Genomic DNA, 24,564 nt, shown 5'->3' with positions numbered 1-24,564 from the left:
CAGTGGTTTACTAAATTTCTATTGCTTAAAAAAACCATACACTGCTGCCCAATTAGGTCACATTTGTCTACCCCCCTTTTTTCATACAGTTTATTGTTAAGTTGGTTTCCATATAACATCCAGTGCTCTTCCCCACAAGTGCCCTCCTCCAGGACCATCACCTCCCTTCCCCTTTCCCTTCCCCCATCAGCCCTCAGTTTGTTTTCAGTATTCAAGAGTCTCTCATGATTTAAAGATCCAACAGCCCCTGCACCCTCCAGTAATGAATTTAAACCAAAGTATTCATATTCTCTATGTGCTCCCTACTCCCAGCCCCACCTTGACCCACTGGGCCTCTTTTAGAACGTTCACAGAAGTATGTCCTCATCTTGGGGGAAATTTGGGCTGTCGCCTAGGGAAATTACTAGATGTCTACATTTCCTGACGATAGAAATCTGAAATTTGTTCTGTCATATAGCAGGAAGTGTGGCAACCACAACTTTCCCTTTTAAAAACAGAAAGGCTACAGTATCCTTTCTATTGTTTGGATCCTAGGGATTACTTTTGGTGTAGAAGTTCTGTTTATTTCTTTATCTACCATAGACTCAGCTTTTCCCTCTTCTCAATTACAGTATTTATTCTTTGATAACACCACAAAAAACTCATATCTTTACAGAATACTGATATAATTCTAACACCCCTCCATCCCAACACAAATTATTGCTGGTAACTTTCTTCAGACAAGTTCTAACACTTAAAGTATTATCTCATTTTTTAAAACAATAGGTGGCCATGCAAACTGTACAAAAATATGAGTCCTAAGAATATAGAAATAGATCTTGGTGTTGTAATAAAAAATAAAACAACAATTTTCTTTAACATGCATCTGATGATATTCATAGTCATTGTGGTATGTTGTTATTAGACATATATTGGTGAGCAGGTCACTTAGGTGACTGTAATTTCCATTGTGGCTTAATTCTCGTTACTCAGAACACACAGGCATCTTGTTTCTCTTTTCTACTTACTGGGAAAGGTATGTAGTTGATTTTGTTGAAAGTGCAAAGAATAGCCAGGATGCCTCAAGGCTTTTCTACCTTTTTCTTGCCCTTCTTCCAGTATGGCCAAATGAACTGTTTCCTCCTGGATATGATTTCCATTTGTCTCTGGTGTTCCCTTACTACTATATGCTTACTTTTTGCCTGCTCTCTATGCTTCATGGAGCAGTCCTCTTTGTTTTTACCCTTTGGTCAACTGGACCAGCTCTGAGTTGGTGTGATGCCAACATGGATAAGGCTGTGACATCTTTGGGTCACTAAGCTGTACCTGATTATAGAGTCTCTCTAAACTGCAGGCAGGAATATCTTCTGAACACTGGGGTTCAAGAGACTACTATAAATTCTTAAAATATACTAAGAAAACATGGTCAGGTAATAAAAATCTATGGAAATGGAGATTCAGCTCAAGACCAGGAAAATTTAAGCTTGAGTATGTCTTCAGTACTTTATTGAAAAACATTGATCAGTTTGGTTGGTCATGTTAGCTGTCTGATTATTTTCAAAGGGATTTCTTGGAAGATTCCTGCTCAGGCGAGATCCTTATCCACTTCCATGAACAAGCCAAGCTTGGCTCCAGGAGCCCATCTCCAGGCCTGACCTCAATTTGGACTGAGAAGGGCCTCTGCTATCCTACCTTGGGTATGGGTGGGATGCATGTGAACACAGGTCTCTTGGGAACAGAGGTGATGTCAAAAATCTGAGTTTATCTTTATTCTATCCCTGTTACTCTCTAAATAATGTTTTCACATGCTCAGTCTGTACTTTCTCTCTGGTACTAGGCATGTGTGCTCTGAGGATAAAACAGACCTGGCAATAAGCCAGGTTGATCAGTCAGAAATGCTCAGTTCTATACAAACAGACCTCATCATTATATCAACTGAGTTCTCTACCTAAAAATGACCCTGTTTCCTGGAGGTGACTGACATCCAGTCCTCCAAAGCAGAAGATCACTTCCAACACAGGCAAAGGCCTCTCCTGGTAGAGAGATGGAGAAAGGGATCATTGACTAGATGTCTGGTAGAGATCTAAAAAGAGTTACCACTTTGACACTCACAAGAAGTGGAGTGTTGGGGAAAACTGCTGGCTCAGAATGGGAAGTTTGTCTCTGTTGTATGTGTGCAAGTATATTTGTGGAGGGGCTGGAGCACTAGCCCCAAGGAATTATTAAAGAGCTCTGCCAGTAACCTGTGGAATATGGACACAGTAATTTGATGTTCTGTATTTCCTGTACCAATCCCAAATATATTCTTTTTCTTTCTCCACAAGTGTGTTTGTTATTCTTGTCAGAGGCCATAGAGAACTCCAATCATTTGGCCAGCTTCTCACAGATCCAACGCAAGTTGATGTCACATGATGCAGCATCGAATGTATTTGTTAGGCCTATGGTTACACAGTTGAAGTTCTGATGCTGATTGGTAATGCTAAATGGGAAAGGAAGTGTGGTTAAGGCCCATTGTTTCAGTCCTGCCTTTTGCCGATTCCAATCTGCCTTCTTCTGTCCCCAAATCTAGCTCTACACTGGCCCTTCTCTATGAGCTCTCCTGTGAGGTGGACTCACCGTCCATCTTGTGCTTAACTCACTCTTGTGCTTGGTTAGAAACATCTCATCTTCTTTTTCTCCTAGAAATAATGTTTTAGTACTGTATGTGCTTTGTTCACAGCAGAAGGACAGAGAGGTTGTTCTTCCTTTCCTAGGCACCAGCTGACTTTAGGAGAAACTCTTTTGGCCTTCCCCCCACCTCTTTTTCTGCCTTTCAGTCCCTTTCAATCTGACTGGAAAGAGTCTGGTTTCATGGAAACGTCATGAGTTTTGGAGTCAAGTGGATGAGGGCAGAGCCACAATTTAATCTACCCAATGTGGTGATATTCAATACATTTTTAAGCCTCCCATCCTCAGTACACCTGTCTGTTAAATGAGGATTAATAAAAGCTTTTTCTACAGCATCATTGTGAATACTCCAAGAAATGACATGAGTAAGTGCTTAGCAAGTGTCTGACATTTAGTAGACATTGAATGACTCTTAGTTTCCTTCCTTCTGTAAGAAGCCCAGTTATAGGCTGGGGAACTGACTTGTTTTCTATCTGACTCCACACTTTCTTATGTATACCAGGAATGTCACATTCTCCACCAACACTTATGTCCATGGAATGATTGATAGGAGATCGCTCTTGGGAATGGAATTTCATAGCTTTAAGGCATAGACAGTTGCTAATAATAAACTTCCTTTACATAAGGAAGCCCCATGTAGGGAACTTGTAAAAACTTAGTAATAAAATATAGTCTATGAGTTAAAAGAGACTTTGAGATATTGCAAACAAATGGTATATTTGTGGATTTGTTGGCATCTTGATTTGAATGGAAGAACTCATTGTATGAATACTCTTCTCTCTACTTAGAAATGTTTGACAGGGGCACCTGGGTGGCTCAGTCGGTTGAGCGGCCGGCTTCAGCTCAGGTCATGATCTTGCGTTTGTGGGTTCGAGCCCTGCGTCAGGCTCTGTGCAGACAGCTAGCTCAGAGCCTGGAGCCTGCTTCAGATTCTGTGTCTCCCTCTCTCTCTCTGCCCCTCCCCCTCTCATGCTCTGTCTCTCTCTGTATCAAAAATAAATAAAACATAAAAAAAAAAGAAATGTTTGACATTTTCCTTAGTAAAAGTTTACCAAAAATGTGTTTCTGGGAATAGATGCATTGGAAGAAAGGAGAGGAATAAAACAAAAAGCCAAGTCTCAGCTTTTATGCTATTCCAGGATAAACCCACTGAATCTCAGGTCTGGTCTCTTTAGGCAAACCAGGATCCACAGAAAAATGTGAGATATTCACATACTTGCCATTGAATGGGGAGTTGTCGATCCAACGCCATCTTTTCTCTGTATCCTGGTGTAAGCCAATAAAATATTTCTCAGCACCAATTATGTTCTGTAAAAATTTCTAGAAGTTAAAAAAGATAAACAGCTCAACAAAAAGGAGGGTTTTTTTTTGGTTTTTGTTTTTGTTCTTTTGCTGCTGTCTCCCTTGTGCCAAAACACCCTGATTATATCTGATTTTGGGAACTGGAAGGCTAGTAAGGGATTCTGGGGCTGGTTGTAGCTGGCATCACCCTAAATCCTAGAGGAGTTTTCAGTATACACAGAGCATCATGATCACCTAGAAGTCATATTAAAACACAGTTTGATGGGCTTCTGATTCCTGGGAGGTCAAGTTTAGCAGACCATGAATTTACATTCCTACCAAAGTCCTAGGTGGTGCTGATGCTGCTCTCTAGGGGCCACACTATGAAAATGAAGAGGAAGGGTATACATGATCTAAGAAAAAGGAAATTTCAAATAATTCTTTTTTTATTTGGCATGACTCTCTCTTTTACTGTCAGAAATTTTACATTCCAAATGAGGTTGGATCAAGTGCATTTCTTGAGTTCTTAGGCAATATAGCTGGGGAGATTTAAAAGTATGCTGAGAAATAATCAGTGAATTTTGAGTATTTGCTAAATTGACACCAATTTATGATATCTTAGTTTCTTTATTAAACTAATGAATCACAAATCACACTAGACAGAAGTCTATGAGTTTGTGGATTCTTTTCTGTACTCTTTATAAACCTCCTGTAACCAGTGAATGGGTATCCAAGTTCACATGGGTATTTCTGCATCCCAGGGCTATTAATTTTATTCCCCTTTTTCCAATATTCTCCTTCCCTGAAATATCTCATTTCATTATTCTTTAAAATAAATTACTGTATTTACTCATTTAACAAAGATTTCTTGAGTATCCAGTGAGCCATTGTATGAGGCCAGGAATATGGAAACAAATTGGTTTCGCCTTAAAAAAAATTATAATCCGGGTCTGCCTGAATGGCTCAGTCAGTTGAGTGTCTGACTTTGGCTCAGGTCATGATCTCACAGTTTGTGGGTTTGAGCCCTGCATTGGGCTCTGTGCTGACAGTTCAGAGCAGGCCTGGAGCCTGCTTGGATTCTGTGTCTCCCTCTCTCTCTGCCCCTCCCCTGCTTGTGCTCTGTCTCTTTCTCTCTCTCAAAAATGAATAAACATCAGAAAGTTTTAAATAAAAAAAATGCATTTAAATAAAAAAAGAGCCAGAGGGCAAAATCCAGACTTTAGCCTGTTTTGTAAATAAGGTTTCAGTGGAACACATCTAGGCCCATTTTTTTTTTTTACATATAATCTATGGCTGCTTTTGAGTTACAATGGCAGCATTAAGCAGATAGAGACCATGTGACCTGAAAAACATAAAATATTTACTATCTTAACATTTAAGAAAAAATTGCTGACAAATGGTTTAAAAATAAGGGTTCTTAACCCTTAACTCTCTTGCATGGAGCCATGGATGGTTACAAAGGGGATTTATGAAGCCATTGGAACTTTACTCAAAATATTATGCTTATGCAGTGTTTCTGGGAAGAGCTGTATAGCTTTCATCACCATTGTTAAAATGTCAGTGATCCTAACGTGTTGAAGATCCACAGGTTTAATAAGAGAAGATAGATGAGGTAATCAGCATAATGAGGTCTCCCAGGTACAGAGTTAGGGAATATGTACTAGACATAAAACAGACAGAAAGGAGGAAGTGATCAATTCTACATAGATTTGGGGTCTTCTAGAAAGACGTAGTGATACCGGAGATGAATTCTGAAAAATAGCTGTGTTGTCAGGAAATCACTAGGGGAGGGGGTGGGACTTCCTGGAAGAGGGAGCCTAGGACCACAGGTGGACTGCGGAGAACGTGTGGTCGTGTAGAGGGAGAAGGGAGGTTGGTGGAGAGACAAGACTGGCAAGAAGGCAGGTGCTATACAAGGCGTTATAGGTCATGCTAGGAAAACTGGATTTAAACCCACTTTAATTTGGAAAATGGCACAGACAGTTTAGAGTCTTAGAGATGTTTTGTGTGGGTTCTGTAGGTAAGAAGGGGAAAATCAGGGGCAAGAAAAGGAGTTAGAAGAATTCTGAAGAAATCCAGGTAAGAAATGACTAATTTTCTGTGGAGATAGAGAGGAAAAGAATTGGTTAGCAACAAATTTAGGGGAGAAGAGAAGAGGTAAAGTCTCAGAAAACCATCAGCATTCAATCTTGGGTGGAATCACCACTCACTAGTATTTGGAACACAAAAGGAGGAATATTTTAAGTAAAATATAATTTAGCTCAGTTTTGAACATGATGAGTTTGTGGTGCTTTTGAAAGATCAAAGTAGATTTTGATATACAGTCTTGTCTAGAGAAGACTAGCTGGGAATACACACTTGAGATCACTAGCAAGTTGTGGGCATGATGAGCTTTTTCAGGAGGATGCCAAGGATGACACTTGAAATATACCAGAACTTCAGGGTTGAGTAGAGGAAGAGACTGTCAACTTCCTCTCTCAACCCCCCTTTCCCCTCTTCTCTTCATTTCTCCTTTCTCCCCCACAGTTTACTCCTGGTTTTCTACTCTAAGGCATTTCCCCTTTTCATCTGTGTACTTAACCTCAGAAGATCTGTAGCATCGTGACCCCTGCTCTTTGTTGGACACCTGTCACCAAGATTCAGAGGGGGCCCTCTTAACGAATTCTCCTCAACCACAGGAGGACTTTATAGAGGAGAGGTGAAAGGTACATGGGGTATATAGCATATGCTTAGCACTCAGAAGATGCTTGGGATTTGAAGGAGAGGGAATGAAAAACTAGGCTAACTTATGACCTAAAATTGATTAGAGCATAGGTTTTTAGAGTTAGAGAGATATCAATTCAATCCTGCCCTGTCATTTAGTGTGTGTACAACCTGGGTCAAATTATTTTTCTGTACCTTAGCTTCCTCATACAAAAGATATGGATAATGATACCCTCTCAGAATCTTTATGAGGATAAAATTTTACTCTCATAACTATATACTACTCTCCCAGTTCTATGACTTGATTCTTTATTTTTCATATGGCTAATTTTGTTAATTTGCACCTTATTTATTTATGAGGATGCTACATTAATAGATCACATATATGCAGTATTCTGTAGTTTTTAAACAACCTTTATACACATCAGCTTATTTGGTCATTTGCTGCACTTCAAAAGTCCTCACCCATCCCGAGGACATAGTGCACTGCTACCCTTCATGGGAGAGAGGACACAGTATGGATTTCCCTAGCTCAAGTGACCTGAGGAATATACCTCACTGCTACTGTGAAGAGTCTCCCACCTTCCGATTCAGAGCAAGGAGTTGGGCTCTCAGCCAGCCCTCTCTCCATTTCTCACCTCCACCCTGCCCCTCCTCCACCAATCAAATCACCCCACCATCTCCACCTGCTGAGGCCACTGTAGTGGGGTTTTCCCAGTGCACTCACCAGCTTCTCTAGTGTGTTGACTATGGCCAAAGTGGATCCTTCTCTTTTGCAAAAGTCCCTGCTTTTGTTCCAAGACATTTCAAAAGGGGACAGCCAAAAGCATTTTCCTTGATGAAAATACCACCTGTTGGGGCAGACTAAAGACATGCAAGAAACAGAGGATTGGTTTGGAGCAAGAACCCTGGAATGGAGTCATAACATAGTGGGGCATGAATTTCTTTATAGCAGTGATATCTATAGAAATCATCCTCAATCCAGGAAGAAATCCCAAGCAGTCTAGTCTTAGTTTCCCTGTAGACAACGTGACGGGGATGAATTGGAAGGTCTTTATGGCTCTTTTGAGCAAAAAAGTTCCACAAGTAAGGAGGCAATGAGAGAAGTGTCTAAGAATTCAGCACATAAGAACCTTACGTCGAGGGGAGCTAATTGTCATGCACTTTACCTGTTCCATAGCTCTCTGTGGGAAGTAGGGTGACATTACTGCTCCCCAAAGTCTGTGGGACTGAAACAAAAAGAAAGCCTGAAGGTAACTGCGTCATGAACACAACACAAAACAAAGCAGCTCTTCAGTCCTTGCAATGACCTATCTCTGGACAGTGGCAACGGCAAGACACTCTTGGCCACCCTCTGCAAGAAGTTTTCAGTGTCTTTCTTTGAAGCTTCCATCTAACTACTACTATTTTTTGTCGTGCCCTATACCCCCAGTGTGTGTGTGTGTGTGTGTGTGTGTGTGTGTGTGTGGCAGTAGTTGTGAAATATCGAGAAAAAGAACAGAAGAAAGAAAGAGGAATGGGTGAATTTAGTACCAGGAGGGAAATTTCTCACTCCTTTCCACATACACTTTTGGCAGTGTCACCTTCCAGCACCTCCCAGATGCTGTTTGGAGCACTTCCCCTCAGGGCTCCACAGAGTAGGTGCCATTGACCCCACGTCTGATGCCCCAACCACCCCTGCCCTTGGCTCCCTTCTTATTGGCCCCTGCCAATTTTAAGAATTGAGGCTAACTGGAAGTAGGTTCAGGACTGGGGATATTGGCAGACACAGAGGTAAGTAAACATTCCAGAGATTTCCCATGAGTAGTCCATTTATTTCTTTAAATATAAATAGGGGAATTGATATGCCTCTAAGAAGACTCATTTTTCCTGGTTGGCCAAGCAGATACTGCAGTGGCTTCAGATACTAGTCAAAACCTCTGTTCAGCTGCCCAGTTATTTGTCCCATGTGGTTGAAGACCAACTTAGTTTACCCAGACCAGACACCAAATCAGCAACTTAAATTATATTACTGAAACATACAAGTGAGCACTAATTTTTTATTTCACTCCCCAGCTCAAAGGCTCTTTGTAATATAAAATAACCTGTTTTTCATGAGAAACTTTCTCAGCATTTCATGAATATTTCCTCCATATATATAGCTCACTGTTCTGGGAGCCGCAGTTGATACAAAGATGAACAAGAAATTATCTTTCTCCTAAAGATGTTTTTAGTATGGTAAATGTTTTAAGAGGAAGTGAGAGGGAGGGCCTTGGAAAAGCTTTACAAGGAGGAGGTTTGATAGGAAGAGACTAATTTCTTGTTTGCCCCTTAGCTTCTGGGATGGGGCTTTGTGCTTTCCAGAGCGGACAGTTGACTGGTCCTCCTGTTTTCATTCTTCTGCTGGTCTAGCAGTGATCGGCACACAAATAAGTCCTGATTACAATCTTTGAGTTTTTTTGTGGTTTTTTTTTTATAGCAATTCCTTTAGGTGTACAACATGTCAGAGTTTGTAAAGTACTTTCTTATCACATGATAGTAATTATATACAAATCATCCTCATACCCAGGAGGAAAACTGAGGATCAGAAATTTCAATCAGCTTACTCTAGGTTTCCCATTGATAAAAGCAAGGAAATTAATTAGAAGATCTTTTCTTTATTTTCTGGGTGTGCTGTACTCCCCCCCCCTTAATTGAGATAGAAGCATTGTGTAAGTTTAATTTAGGTGTACAAGGTGATGATTTGATCCATGTACATGTTACAAAATTATTAATTACAGAGTAAGGCTAGTTAACACCCCATCATTTCACATAATTCTCCTACCCCCCTTTTTTTGGTGGTGAGAATATTTAAGATCTACTCTCTTAGCAGCTTTCAAGTAGTGTGTAATACATTCTTATAAACTATAGTCATCACACTATACATTAGATCCCCGGAATATACTCCCCTTACAGCAGTTCGAGTATCTTTATGGACCCTTCCTGCAAATTAATTTCTTGGGAAAGAAGGGCTGGAGAAAGGTCGGTAAGAAGCACACAAGAACCTGGAGGTGCAGTGGAGATAATTGTCGTGCACATTACCTGTTCCATAGCCCTCTGTGGGAAGGAAGCTGACATTACTTCCGCCAAAAATCTGTGGGACTACAAAGAAAATCAGTTGTTGGCTCAGTCCCAAAGGTGGCTGCAGGATGAATATCACAAACCCACATCACTGCGGGGGCTGCTGGGGTGCCATGTTACACATTGTTACTGTGTGATCAGGAGCTCTCTGACTCAGGTCAATGAAGATGATTAGGTGATTTTTGTTTTTTGTTTTTTGTAAATGTGTTTACTTATTCATATTTGTATGTTCTTCCTGCTCTCTTCTTTGAAAGGAACTGCACCTTCAGTTTGAGTCAGAGGGAAGATACCTTTTACCCAACTGCTTCTTTCACTCACATTTCCTTCCTCATTCGTGTTGCCTACCAGTTTCTGAGGCTGGAGAAGATTCTTGCTTTGGGGCCTCTTCTCCTAAGCATCTGGATGGAAGTGTCTATGGACACAGAGGGAAATCTCTCCCCCAGTAAAATCCCATTAACTTATTATGCAGCCCTTACCTCAGCCTTGTCATTGAGTTGAATTGACACTGATTTTCAAGTTTGAGCAGCAATAATAAACACTGACAAGTATTTTACCTCAGATTACCCAATTAACACTGTAGTGGCAAAAGCTTTGTGTGGTGTTCTGACCACAGACACTGGTTAGTTCTACACCTCCAAGGCAGACCAAGGGACTTGGCCCATTGTGTGTGCTGGGGAGTGAGAAGAGTTTTGTCAGTTGCCCCTACACTGGGTCTCTGCCCCCAGGTGGAAAGACTTAGGCACGTTGCCTTTATATTCAACTATGCTGTCTGAGAGAAAAATCAAAGAACAAGACGGTATGGGTTTAGGATAAGAGGTTGCTCAAATACTCACAATAAAGCAGGAAAAAGATCATTCCAACCATTTTAAGCACCACTATGATAAGCCAAGAGATTATCATATGCCAATTCATGATGAAGGAGAGGAGAAGGCCTGTGGGGATTAGAACACAGCACCACATTCAGAATCTGGGAACAAGACTTCTTTCCAGGAGGACATATACCTCTTTTCGAGAGCACCCATGGGGGCCTTGGAAGGTAGGCATGCCACTGACAGCTAGCTACAAGAATGAGATTTGACCCATGCCCAGAAGACACATAGGATCTTGTGCTGATGGAATGCTCCCTCTCGTTTACCCACACCTTAGCTCTAGACTTGTCCCTGTCTGCCTGTGGCCTCCTAAACTTGGTCTAATGAAATAAATCCTCTCCTGGACTCCTTGAGAATCTTTAGCTTTGAAATTACCCCGATCTCTGGGACCTTCTCTGTGGTCTTGTCCATACAGACTTCAGCTGTCAGAAGACCCAATCTCTAAAAGACTATGCCAGAACTCTGACAGACAGAATAGGTGTCCCTGAAGGTCTGGCATTGGGGAAGGGCCAACAATCTGTGCAGAGAGGACAGACAAACAGACTCACCTGCTCTCTCTTGGGAAGGCTGGCCTAGTTTTCAGGTAGGGGTCTTATGCTTGGTGTGGTGGGCAGAGGCACCTTCAGAGAATCTGCTCCTCTTGTTCAAGCACTGTTCTTCCTTCTTCACAGTGTTTCTATCTTGGCAGCATCCCCAAGCAAACACTTCTTCCTGTTAAGTCTTCATGGCAAGGGGAGTGGGTGGGGCAAAGAGGGGAAGGGAAATTTTAGCCTCTGTAAGAGGAAGCTTCCTGCCAGGGGATCTAGTAAAGGGGAACACAGTTAGGAGGATTTGGAAAACCACCTTGACTCAGACTCAAATCTTTCTGTGTGTCTGAATCTACTTGAAATAAAGTAGGAAGAAAAGGTGGTAAATGGTTAACATATAGGGAATCTGGTTAAAAGGTATCTGGAAATTATTTGTCCTTCCCTTGAAACATTTCTGCACAGCTGAAATTATGTCAAAATAAAAATTTTAAGCAAAAGAAATCCATCTGAAGTCACTGATGTTAGTGAGCAGGTCCTCTTGTGCCCCATCTGCTCCATTCAGTGTTACAGCTCTGCACAGTAAGACAGTGGACTTCTCTCTGATTCCAGACCAGATTCCACCCCAAGATGGGGACCATTCAGTATTTCTTGAGCATGGCACTCTGCTAGATACAGGAAGTGACGTGAGGGTGAACAGTACTAACATCTTATTATCAGGGAATTTTTACTGCATATTAAATTTGAAGTTTTCCTTCTATCATATTTCCCTAATATAAAAGCTACCTGTGCTTATTTAAAAAATAGTTAGAAAATATTCACAGGGAAAAATGAAAAAACAAAAATGTCCATATAAATTCACACATTCAGCTATAGTCGCTGTTAACATCTCTGGGCATATATTCTTTCTATATGAGTAGATAGTAAAAAGATAGATGATAGATTATATGGATAGTTAGATAATAGATGTTAGGTAGATACTGGTTCATTTGGAAAAATGAGATCATATTGTATATGTTGTTTTGTAATCTATACCCTATAGGTTAAGCAGCACTATATAGATATCCTTCCATGTTAAAATATGGATTTTTGTAGTGTATTATTTTAAAGTTTATTTATTTATTCACTTATTTATTTTTAAGTAATTTCTACACCCAACGTGGCCTAGAACTCACAACTCTGAGATCAAGTCACATGCTCCACCGACTGAACCAGCCAGGCACCCTGGTAATGTATTATTTAATATACACATAGTATTTAGTTATAAACATATATGATTTACTTAACAACAGAAATCTGTGATCCTTTGGGTAAATTGTAGTGGATACGAACAAAAGTTTCAAGTTAGTCCTAGGTTACTGGTAACTTTAAGTTAGTCTTGGTTGCTGCTTCTGTCATTTACTAGCTGGATGTCCTTCACTAAGTTCCTTAATTTCCTTAAACTTTCAATTCTTCATTTAGCAATAGGAGTAATTATAGTAAATTCCAGATTAGATTGTTATGAGAATTAGCCAAGGTAATGCTTACAATTTTATTAGCATGATACCTGTCACCTTGATATAATTTCTTAGTACTCTAGCTATTTTGTAAAGTTGGCATCAACAGCATTTGGAATCCACAGCCCATTGCTTTGGGAAAATCACTGGAAATGGCCTTCTAGGTGCACAGTTGTAAGGAACGTATCATACATTGTACTCTGAAAAATGATGAGATCACTGTAATCCTCAATCAGATGTTATAGGCTGAGATATGAGATTTTCTGCTTAATGAGTCCAAGTAGATATTTTCCTTCTAGACCAAGCCCTAAAAATACAGGAGAAAGTCTTTCTTAAAGAAGAAAACTGAGTTTAATGGGTATAGACCTTTGATTTTACAAGATGAAAAGAGCTACGGAAATGGATGGTGGTGATGGTTGCACAAAATTATAAATGCATTTACCAGCGGTCAAGGTGGAAAATTTTATGTATATTTTACCACAATAAAAATATTGAAAAAACCCTGGAATTTGACTTTGATAATCTTCACATGATATTAAGATGAAAATGCAAACTTTAAGATGTGTATTATCCAATAAAATAATTATCTTACTAAGACAATGGAGTCTGCTGTAAACTGAAATTACCAAAGAGTTCAGGGAGATAGAAAACCATGCCCAAACCTGTTCTTGGAAAAACTTTGAAGGGGACACAGTATATAGCTAAACAAGACTTCTGAGTATACTGTGGGTGTGTTGTGAGGAAGAGAGAGAGAGAGAGAGAGAGAGAGAGAGAGAGAGAGAGAGAGAGAGAGAGAGAGAGAGGGAGAGAGAGAGAGAGAGGGAGAGAGAGAGAGAGAGAGAATTGAAATGGATAGTCATTGCAAACTCTTCTACGGAAGAACAAAAATAGGGACAACGGAGTTTCCTTTCCCTCAGCCTCCAGGACCAACTGTTAAAGCTGGCAGAGTATGGCACCAAATTGATGGATTGCCTGTTTTCAGAATCTACACCCTATGATGACAATGGCAGCAAAAATTCCAGTGACAGTAGGAACTGCAAATGCCCTTTTTGGATTGATAAGCAACCATGCGTATCGTGGGGCAGTGTCCGGGAAGGAAATCTTATGATTCATTGCTTGGTGTTTTGAGTGGTATTAATATGACCGCTTACAAAAATGACTGCATTTTATACCTCACACACAAAGTTTTTCCAAGAAGGAAAGACAAATACCATCTCTTGAGCTTTATTATTAGGCACATATACATTTAAACATACATATTTCCTTCACTCTATATTGCAAGAATTCCTTTAAGCAGTTTAATGGAAAAAATTGAAAGAGACCTGTTGTTTCCTCTTTTCTTCCCAGTCACAATTCTTGGAAGGATTGTCAGTTTTTACTGCCTCTTCTCCCTTGCCTCCTACTTTCTCCTCAGCTCACTCCAGTTCGATTCCTACCACGACTATATCATGAAGTAATGACTCCTACTCAATAGTTAAATGGATAACATTTGGTCTTAATATTTCCTAATCTTGAACAGGGCCCCACAACATCTTATGTTGGATACTTTTTCTTGGCTTCCATGATTCCACCTTCTCCAGGTTTCCTGTCTTTCTGTCTAGCCTCTCTTTACTTTCTTCTCTGCCTATTCCTAAAATTATATACTTATTCCTCTTCTCTTCCAAGCCTCACGGTTTCAGTCACCATGCTCATGAAGATGATTCTCAAATCTTTACTCTGAATTTCAGATCTGTGTATCTTCTGACTAGTTTCACTTTTCACTCATATTCTCCACAGACAATCTGGAGTCCACATATCCCTAAATATATAAATTAATTAACACTGCTAAAATACACTCATCCTCTTATGTTTTCTGTCTCAGAATGTGAAAATTATCTATTCAGTTTCCTAAATAATAAAAGATGCGTCTTCTCCTTGGCTTCTCTCTCTCTTCCCTCTCCCTTCTCTTTTCTTCCCATCCACTCAACTCCACACCATGATGATTCTGTCTCCTCAGGTGTATCAAACCTGTATTCCTGTCTCCTTTCTCACAGCTTCCCCTTACTCTCTCACCAGCTCTTCCTTCCATTTTCTCAACCATCTCCAAAGAAGCCTCCCATCATATTCTTACTTCAACAGTTCACCCTGCAGTCAGGATGATTTTCTAAAATGCATACTTGATGAGGTCATTTCCCGGATGAACTATTTGAGTAACTTTCCATTGCTGTTAGAATAAGGTTTGGGTTCCTCACTGTGGTCTATGAGTCTTTGGGTGTTCATTATTTCAGCAGATGTTGCGGAGTGCTTGCCATGTGCCGGATATGTTCCCTGGGATGTGTGCTCTGGTTTTTCTGTGCACCTCAGGACACCACATCCACCTATGCACCATCTGTTAGCAACATTACACTTCTAGTTATTTATTCACTCTCCTGGATCCAAGTCTTCACATAGTCACCTGAGATATATTTATTGAGCACATAATATGTGCAAATCAGGGATTGAATCACCTCACCTCTCCCAAGCACATATATATTCCTATATATTCTGTTTAACTAGATAATTTTGATTCATTCTTTGAGCCTCAGGTGAAATGTGACTTCTTTCAGGAAAATTTCCCTCATTCTCCTTCCTTACTCCAATTGGGTTTAGATGTCCTTTATCTATGGACTCATGATATGGTCTACTTTTTCCCTGAGGGCTAAGGGAAATGCATGATAATGTACTTGTTTGCTTCCCCTATTAGACTCTACGAAGTTGTGAAGGTGGGGGCGAGCTTATTCTCATCAGCACCATAAGCCCGGCATATCCACAGTGCTTGGAACACGGCACTATGGTATTAGGCTTCTAGGCTTGCTGGGTTTTTATCATGTACTCATGGGAATGCTTTCTGCATTTGATGTATGTTTGTGAAATCACCCATGTCATGTCCAATTTCATATATGATTGCATACATATATCACAATTTATTCATCCATTCATTTATTAACAGATATTTTGGAGTTTCAAATTTAGTCAGCTGTTGTAGTGGAGATTTGAAACTGTCAGACATTATGACTCTGGAATATTCCCTAACTACACTACAAATTTTAACTCCCTCCGAGTTTGTATCCTAGAAGCAAAGAGTGGCTAGAAAAAGCACCTGTACCTGATATTCAAAGTCATTGCTCAAAGATCCAAATAGAAAATGAAAGATCAAAGTGGAAAAACCCAGGTTTACACCGAACTAAATGCTCTGTATAAACAATTGCTCAGTTCCGTCCAGTGTTTAGACAAGCCCTAGAGGTTCTCAAATGTCACCTCTCCCAGGGAGCCTGCTAATCATTTCAATGAGTGCAAGGCTGGAGTGTTTGGGATGAATGCTGGAAACCCTTAGTTTATAGATGGGTGCTTAGGTCTCATGCTTCATATGTGTATGTGTGCTTTCACTTATGACGGTTTCCACTGCCTTGTTGGTCAATCTGGAGGGTGCCAGGAGACCTGAAATGTGTCTGCACTTGGCAGATACTGCTCTTTAGCAAAACGGAAGTATACACATTTTATCCCAGTTCTTTTCTGGTTTCCCCTACATCCACTTTGGCATGGATACCCCTCAGGTATCTACAGAAAAATTGCTGAATAATTGGGAGGAGAAATTATCTGGGTGAGAGATTTGGGGGCATTTTCACCAAGTGCTTAGGAAAAGAGTTGTGCATATTTAGGGCCTCCTTTGCATAGAGAGCTAAGGGTTGACTCCTGTATCATCATCTCCTCCTCCCCTCATACCCTTTGGAAGCATGACACCTTCTCAGGCAGAATTTCAGTGAGTAACACCACTAAATAAACAAATAAATAAATTTTATTTAAGCTCAGACACAAACACGTTAAATTTATATGCATTGTAAACAAAATAGATGAAATAGAATAAAATGTATTGTGAAAGAGGCCCTGTGACTTTTTTTCTTTTTCTTTTTTTTTTTTTTTTTAAGATAACTGAAGTTAATCTTCTGTCATTTAGATTTCCCACTGAGTCTGAGCTGGGACATTCTAAGAATAATGCTTTTTTCCTTCCTGGCCCACAGCTACCTGAAATGTTATACCTTCTGTCTGTGTCTGTTTATGGACTGTTTTTTTAAATTTTTATTTTATAGATTTTGCATCACACATTATATCATAGATCATTGGGTTGTGAGTGTAAAAACTTCAAACAAATTTAGGCAAAAGTAGTATTTATTTGGTTTGTAGAATATGATAAATGAAACCTAACCAGAGCAAGGATGTAGCTGGTTTTAGGAAACATTAAGAATAAAATAAAACCAGGTTTTCCCCTTACCCGCCTCTTATTTCTGCTCATTTCTGATTGGAATGGAATATGGCAGGAAACTAGTCACGAGAAGTTGCTGGATTTTATGTCTTACAAATTTTTCTTGGATCAAGTTGAAAAAGTCCAAAAGGTAGACTTTGATCGGCTTGGATTCTTCAATATGGATTCTTCAAATATGCTCAGGAGCAGGATCCTGGTACACATCATAGTTGTAGCATGAGGAGCAGGTGGAAGGGGCAAGGAAGGTGCTAGGAAGGTAATGAGCAAAAATCTAGTCCGTTCCAAATATCCTCACTCCATCTTATATGCTTGTTCCTCCCATAACTTTATGGCCTCCAACCTTGCCAGTATTTTTTTCGCTCTACCTTTATAACCCAATTCAAGATTTACAATTTTCAGGATAGCTTCCCTTTTGATGTTGACAAGTCTATTGGGTCTGTCTTCTAATCTGAATTTCACTTCTTCATTTCCAAAAATAAGCTGGTGTTTTCCAATTCAACACATGATACTAACTCAGTTGCAGTAAGTTCCAAACCACATATAGCATTTTCCTCAAATTCAACCCCACATGTTCTCTCGACTTCTTTGTTTCTGGTAGTTATACCCTATTACAACACACTCACACACTGAAAACCTTGATTCTTCCTTCTCTATCAACCACTATATCAAGGTGCTAGTTGATGTTTTTGAAATGCTCTCTCATATTTATTCTGTCTTCTCCATTCCTACTACTGCATCCTAGCCCAAATCTCTCATTGCATTTGATCAAATGGTGCAAACCCTTTGCCTGCTCCTCTTTGAATCAATATTAGACAAATCTTTATAAAATCACTGCTGTGATCACATCACTTCCCTATTTAAGGTTTTCATTACCATTCACATGAAAAAGCCTCAGCTTTTGAGTCTGGAAGAAAACATTTGTGAACTACACATATGTTAAGGGATCAACATCCAAAATAAAAAAGGAACTCATACAACTCAGTATCAAAAGAATGAACAACCTGATTTAAAAAATGGGTAGAGGTCCTCAACATCACTAATCATCAGGAAATGCAAGTCAAAACTACAATAAAATGTCATCTCATACCTGTTGGAATAGCTACTATTAAAAAGACAGGGCGTGCCTGAGTGGCTAAGTTGGTTGAGCATCTGACTTCAGCTCAGGTCATGATTTCACAGTTCCTTGAGTTTGAGCCTTGCGTTGGTCTGTGTGCTGACAGCTCAGAGCCCGGAGCCTGCTTCGGATTCCGTGTCTTCCCCTCTCTCTCTGCTCCTCCCCAGCCTGTGCTCTCTCTCAAAAGTAAATAAAGAAAAATTAAAAAAAAAAAAAGAGCTGTAGTGCCCAGATGCCTCAGTGGGTTAAATGTCTGACTCCTGATTTCTGCTCGGGTCATGATCTCCCAGTTCATGAGTTGGAGCTCCACATCGGGCTCTGTGCTGACAGTACTGAGGTTACTTGGGAGTTTCTCTCTCTCTGCCCCTCCCCCATTCACACTGTTTGTGTGTGTCTCTCTATCTCAAAACAAATAAACTAAAAAAAAAAAAAAAGACAAGAGCTAACAAATGCTGGTGAAGAGGTGGAACATTTGGGCGCGGTTGGTGGCAATGTAAAGTGGTACAGCCACTGTGGGCAATCCTCAAAATGTTGAAAGTAGAAATGCCATATGATCCAGCAATCCCACTTTTTGGTATGCATCTAAAGGAAATGAAAATAGAATATTGAAGAGATACCCACACTCTCATGTTTATTGTAGCATTATTCACGATGGCCAAGATATGGAAATTACCTAAGTATCTACTGATGCATGAATGGACAAAGAAAATGTAATATATATTATTCAGCCATAGAAAAAGAAGGACGCCTTGTGATTTGTAACAATGTGGATGGATCTTGAGGGTATTATACTAAGTGAATACTGTATGATCTCACTTTTAAGATCTAAAATCATTGGACTCATAGGAACAGAGAAGAATGGCGGTTGCCAGGGCTTTGGAGTAGGGGTAATAGGGGAGGTGTTGGTCAAAGGCTACAGACTCTCAGTTATAAGATAAATAAGTTCTGGGGCTCTAACATAAAACATGGCGACTCTAGTTAACAATATTGTATTGTATACTTGAAAGTTTTTTTGAGAGTAAAGATTTAATACTTTTACCATAACCAGAGAAAACAACAAAATGGTAATTATGTGAGACAAAGGAGGTGTTAACGAGTTTTATTGTGGTGGACATTTTGCAATATATATGTGTATCAAATCATCATATTGCACACCTTAATATTACAAATGTTACAGGTCAATTATATTAATAAACCTGGCAGAGAATACAATATATTGAAATTTGTGAGATAGGGCAAAATATATTTAGCAGAAAACTGCAAGCTTTAAATGTTTATGTTAGAACAGAAAAAAAGATTTAAAATCAGTAATATAATTCTCTGCCTTAAGAAACTAAATCAGGCAGAGAAATTGAACCTACAAAAGTAGGAGGAAGAAAATAATAAAAAGTAAAAAATAATGAGTAGAAGACAATAAAAGTAGAGGTATTAAAATGAAACAAGAAGTTTATTTCTTGGAAATATCAATAAATTGGTATATCCCTAACTAAAATGATGAATTCAAAAGAGGACAAAAATTATCAAACTTGGGAATGAAAGAAAGGATCTCAAAACAAATGCTACAGATATTAAAATGATACTAAAGGGATATTAATCACATTTATGGTAATAAATTTTAAAACATATCATAGAAATATTATTTGAAAAATATAACTTACCAAATAGACACAAGAAGAAATTAAAAAATCCTAATAATACAATGTAAATTAAATAAATTATAATTATAATAATTTGGAAAACCTCCCTGAATAGAAAATTTCAATCCCATATGATTTCTCTGATTAATGCTATGAAATATTTTGGGAAAGAATAGTATCAATTTTACACAAAGTCTTTTTATTTATATTTTTAATTTAATTTTTAGAGACAGGGAGAGACAACGTGAGCAGGGGAAGATCAGAGAGAGAGAGGGAGACATAATCTGAAGTAGCCTCCAGGCTCCTAGCTAGTCGTCAGCACAGAGCCTGATGCGGGGCTTGAACCCACAAACCGTGAGACCATGACCCCAGCCGAAGCCGGACATTTAACTAACTGAGCCACCCAGGCACCCCCCACAAAGTCTTAAATGAAATTAAGATGGAGGAAACATTTCCCGACTTGTGTTATGAAGTCAGAATAACCCCAATACCAAACTTGAAAAAAATATTAAGAATATATAGAAAGGTTAGTATTCTTCACGAACATAGGTGAAAATATTATTAACAATATATTAGAAAGTCAAATAAAGCAGCCCATAAAATAATAATACATTATGACTAAGTGAGGGCTTCTCCCAGGAATATAAGATTGATTTAACATTTAAAATTTATTCAGTGTAAATCCTTGTTTTAATAAAGTAGAGGAGAGAAAATATATAATCATCTCAATAAATATAGAAAAAGCTTTTGGTAAAATTCAACCCTCATTGATAATAAAAATTCTTTACACACTAGGAGTAAAAACAACCTTTCTTAATCTGATAAATGAGATCTATAGCTAACATTGTACTTAATGACAAAAACACTGAATACTTCCCCCTTAAGATCAGCCATGGGGCAAGGATGTGTACTCTTGTTACTACCAACCAATATTGTACTAAAGATCTCCGCCAGTGGAAAAAGCTCATAAATGAAGGGCATAAAGATTGTGAAGGAAGGAGTAAAACTGTCTCTATTTTCTGATAACATGATTATTTAAGTATAAAATATCAAAGAATCTACAACTACTAGATTATAAATTAATTGAGGAATGTCTCAAGATACATGTTTAGTATACAAGAATCAATTATACTTTATATAGTATCAGCAAATAATTGAAAATGAAATTTTAAAAAATTCCATATATAAGATTATAAAATATTAAGTACTTAAGGATAATTTTATAAATAGATATGTAAGACCTCTATACTAAAAGCTATAAAATATTTCTGAGAGAAATTAAAGACTTAACCAAATGAAGAGATATATCATATTCCTAGATTATCAGACATAATTTTTAATACGTCACTTCTCCCCATGTTGACATCTAGATTTACAATTAGAATTCCAACAGACTTTTTTTTTTTTTTCATTTCTAGAAATAAATGAATAGTTCCAAAATGTGTTGCTTTGGATTAGCCAAATACATTTTTGTAAAAGAAAATTTGGAAGAATCACCATATCTGGTTTAAAAATTTTAGGGCGCCTGGGTGGCTCAGCAGGTTGAGTGTCTGACTTCAGCTCAGGTCATGATCTCACTGTGGGTTCGAGCTCCACGTTGGGCTCTGTGCTGACAGCTCAGAGCCTGGAGCCTGTCTTCAGAGTCTGTGTCTCCCTCTCTCTCTGCCCCTCCCCTACTCACACTCTATCTCTCTCTCAAAAGTGAATAAATGTTAAAAAAGTTTTTAAAAATTCACTATTACTCTAAAGTAATCAAGAAAGATGAATGGAACATAATGTAGAGACCAGAAAACCAGAAAGAGACCCGTGAACACATCATCACACATTTTTCAACAAAGGCGGTAATTCAATGAAGAGAGGGAAGTCTTCAACAAATGGTACCGGAATACCTGAATACATGTATGGAAAAAATAAACTTCAACGCTGCTTAACATGGATACAAAAATTAATTCAAGATGAATTACAGTTCTAAATATAAAAGTGAAAACTATTAAAATTCTAGAGGAAATAATAGTTGACTATTTTTGCCTATTAGAGGCAGGCATATATTTCTAAAAGAGGACATAAAAAGCACTAAGTATGGAAGGAAAAATATGATAAATTGGATTTTTTAAAAATTCAAAATTTCTGCTCACCAAAAGACACCATTAAGAAAATGAAAAGGCAAACCATAGTCTGGATTAAAAGAGTCATAGTACTTGCATCAGACAAGGGCTTGTATCAAGAAAAAGAAAAACAAAACATAATACACACACACACACACACACACGCACACATACAAATGCTATCAAACTCCCACAAATTAGTAAAACACAACTCAATATAAAAAAGTCATCAACTATAGTTAATGCATTTTTAAAAGATCAAACAAATCAAAATCACTTTGTAATGGAAAACATACAAATGGCCAGGAAACAGATGAAAAAAGTGCTCCATATCATTAGTTATCAGCAAGATGCAAACTAAAACCACAATGAGACACCTCATTAGATTGGCCAGTTCATCCTACTCGAATGGTCAACATTTCCAAAGACTGACTGTACCAAATGCCTGTAAGAATGTGGAACAACCCTCTTACATTGTTGATGGGAGGACAAAATGCTAGAATCACTCTGGAGAACCCTCTTTGCAGTGTCTTACAAAGTCAAATGTACATCGACTTAGTGACAAAGTAATTCTGCTCCTAAGTATTTATCTAAGAGAAATGAAAAGATAGATTCAAGAATATTAAAAAAAAAAAACCCAACAATGTTATTCCGAATAGTCCCAACCTGTGACCAAGGCAAATGTTCATTAATAGTGATAGATAAACAAGCTGTAACTCATGCAATATTAAGGATGAGTCTCAAAAACACTATGTTTAGCAAAAGTAGCAGAAATAAAGGAATATTTACCTTAGGATTTACACAAGAACAGGCAAAACTAATCTATGTGAAGAAATTAGTATAGTAGTTGTCCGTAGCAGATGGGGATTGACTGGAAGAGAATACTAGAACTTTCTGTTCTGATTAAATATTGATTATCTTATTTGGAGTGTTGGTTGCATGTGTGTATATGTTTATTAACCTTCCCATTGTATTCTGTTGTACATTTAGCATCTGTGCATTTTGCTGTATGTAAATTTTACCTCAAAATGAAAAAATAATATAGACAAATAATTGAATTCTAGTTATTCATTTTGCTTTTTGGAGTCTTATAGGATAGTAATTCCAAAACCATTTTCTTTGTTTTCTAGGCATAAGTGAATGAGAAAACATATTAATCATAAATGGAATATATTTCTCATAGTTAGAGAAAGGAGTTACAAGTATATGGAAAGGAAAACTAAAGTAGACCATGTATTACTGGATTGGAACTGGAGGCATCTGTATGGGGGAGAGGAGAGAGAGAGAAACAGGGTGAAATAAATAATAAATAATGAGTGAATGTGGGCAACTTGCAACTTTTCCATGAATTTGACATTTTATCAAAATGTGAGGTTAAAAATAAAGCCATGGAGAGGAGTAAGAGGTAATGGAGACTGGTCCAGAGAGAATTTATACACGAAGAAAGAAAGCAAAGTGAGAAGGGATGTCCTCTACGATTTTATGGTTGTACTTCTCCAAGTACTCTAGGGGAAAGAGCGCCTGATATTATCCAGCTCAAGAAAAAGAGCATGGAGAACAGTGATTCTCAACATTGGCCGCACCCTGGAATCACATGGGGAGCTTTGAAATGATTCCTGGGTTCTACCTCTAGAGATCTGATTGAATGGGCCCGGTATGTGGCTGGATGCTGAGATTCTAAAACGCTACGCAGGCCATTTTAATGTGCAGCCAGGAGTGGGGACCCCTGCTTTTGAGGGAAACCAAAGAAAGGAGACCAGATGAAGTTATAACTTGTCTAGCCCAGCAGAGGTGACAAAAGGTCTGTTAGTTTGGGACACTAACTAGGAGGAGGAAGTAGGTGCTGGAGAGGAGGAAACGGTTCCCTGGCTTACCCATAGCCAGCAGAGCCACGAGCCTCTGTGGGTAACCTGCTGTGCTTTGGAAGCCTGTCAAGATTTATCCGTCTTGTGTATCTTTTTCTCTCCTCAGTCTTGTAGGATCTGATTTGAGCAGAGCTTTCCTGGCTAGGTTCTCATGCAGGCAGAGAATGCTAACTCTCCACAGACAGGCCTTTTTCAGCCAGGCTGTCTTGGCTGGTTCCAATGCTTGGTACCAGGAAAACCACTATGTTCAAGGGCAAATAGAGAAGAGCCAGAGGGCACACACCTGTGCTGGTGTCCAGGGCACCCACCAAGCAAATGCCTACCTCTCTTCCCCTCCCCACCCTAATTATAAAGCAGGTTGAGTGTACATTTCTGAAGTGGTGTATTTTCAGACAAAATGACCCCTATTCTATGGTTCCTATAGGAGTTTAATGTAGTACCTCTTGAAACTGAAGCGATGACAATTGATCTTCCAAGTCTGTCTTTTCGTAGCTTCTGTTTCCAAACTTCCAAACTTGTGGAGTTCAAAGGAGATTATGTAATTTCCGTGGTAGTGAGTATTTCAAATATTAAGCAAACATCTGTTTTAAGAAATAGGTTTAGCAGTCATGTGAAAGGCCAACGATGTTATCTTGGGGTTTAGATGTTATTTTATAAGAGATGATCTCTTCATGGTTTGGTTCATACCAAGCACTAATAAACTATAGTGAACAAAGCATTTACACTGAGTACCTCACTTCTGAGTTCCACTCATTTTTATCAAAACAAACTTGGGAAACTTGTGCCATTCTTGCCTAGGCCATGGTTAGAGCTTTGATTCTTTTATTCCTCTATGGGTGAGTTCACTGATGTAAAGTTATGTTTATAGAAGAAACTGGAATAGATTTTTGAAGGTTTTCTGAACAATCAGAGGCATATTCATGAAGAGCCAGTTTTGTGTCTGCTT

The 24,564-nt window shown here is 38.8% G+C and overlaps 1 protein-coding gene across 3 annotated transcripts; it reads right to left on the bottom strand.

The window, feature by feature from the left end:
* CLEC5A (C-type lectin domain containing 5A) lies at window positions 1-11,333 on the bottom strand. 3 transcript variants are annotated; one of them, XM_029922423.1, is made up of 7 exons: window positions 11,147-11,328; window positions 10,563-10,661; window positions 9,691-9,750; window positions 7,800-7,859; window positions 7,358-7,494; window positions 3,863-3,966; window positions 1-2,458 (listed from the first exon to the last, which is right to left on the bottom strand). In XM_029922423.1, exons 2-7 carry the CDS (start codon window positions 10,639-10,641, stop codon window positions 2,344-2,346), a joined length of 555 nt encoding a protein of 184 aa, XP_029778283.1. In that variant the 5' UTR covers window positions 10,642-10,661; window positions 11,147-11,328; the 3' UTR covers window positions 1-2,343. The 3 variants fall into 3 exon arrangements, with proteins under 3 accessions (XP_029778283.1, XP_029778291.1, XP_029778299.1); XM_029922439.1 differs by having other exon boundaries at window positions 2,376-2,458; window positions 3,867-3,966; window positions 11,147-11,333; XM_029922431.1 differs by lacking the exon at window positions 9,691-9,750 and having other exon boundaries at window positions 11,147-11,326.
* Window positions 11,334-24,564: the final 13,231 nt, after the last annotated feature.

The sequence above is a fragment of the Suricata suricatta genome, chromosome 2, assembly GCF_006229205.1.
Source record: "Suricata suricatta isolate VVHF042 chromosome 2, meerkat_22Aug2017_6uvM2_HiC, whole genome shotgun sequence".
NCBI lineage: Eukaryota > Metazoa > Chordata > Mammalia > Carnivora > Herpestidae > Suricata > Suricata suricatta.
Note: the sequence above shows the minus strand (reverse complement) of the source record. Positions and strands in the feature narration are given on the sequence as shown.

What these genes read in the sequence shown, in the direction of transcription:
- CLEC5A (XM_029922423.1), bottom strand. Translation starts at nt 10,641, where the DNA reads ATGAATTGGCATATGATAATCTCTTGGCTTATCATAGTGGTGCTTAAA. An exon ending in CACAGAGGGCTATGGAACAG is followed by an intron (nt 7,860 to 9,690) that starts GTAATGTGCACG and finishes TTTTTGTTTCAG; the next exon opens with TCCCACAGACTTTGGGGAGC. An exon ending in AACTCCCCATTCAATGGCAA is followed by an intron (nt 2,459 to 3,862) that starts GTATGTGAATAT and finishes TTTCCCATTTAG; the next exon opens with CATTACCAATCAGCATCAGA.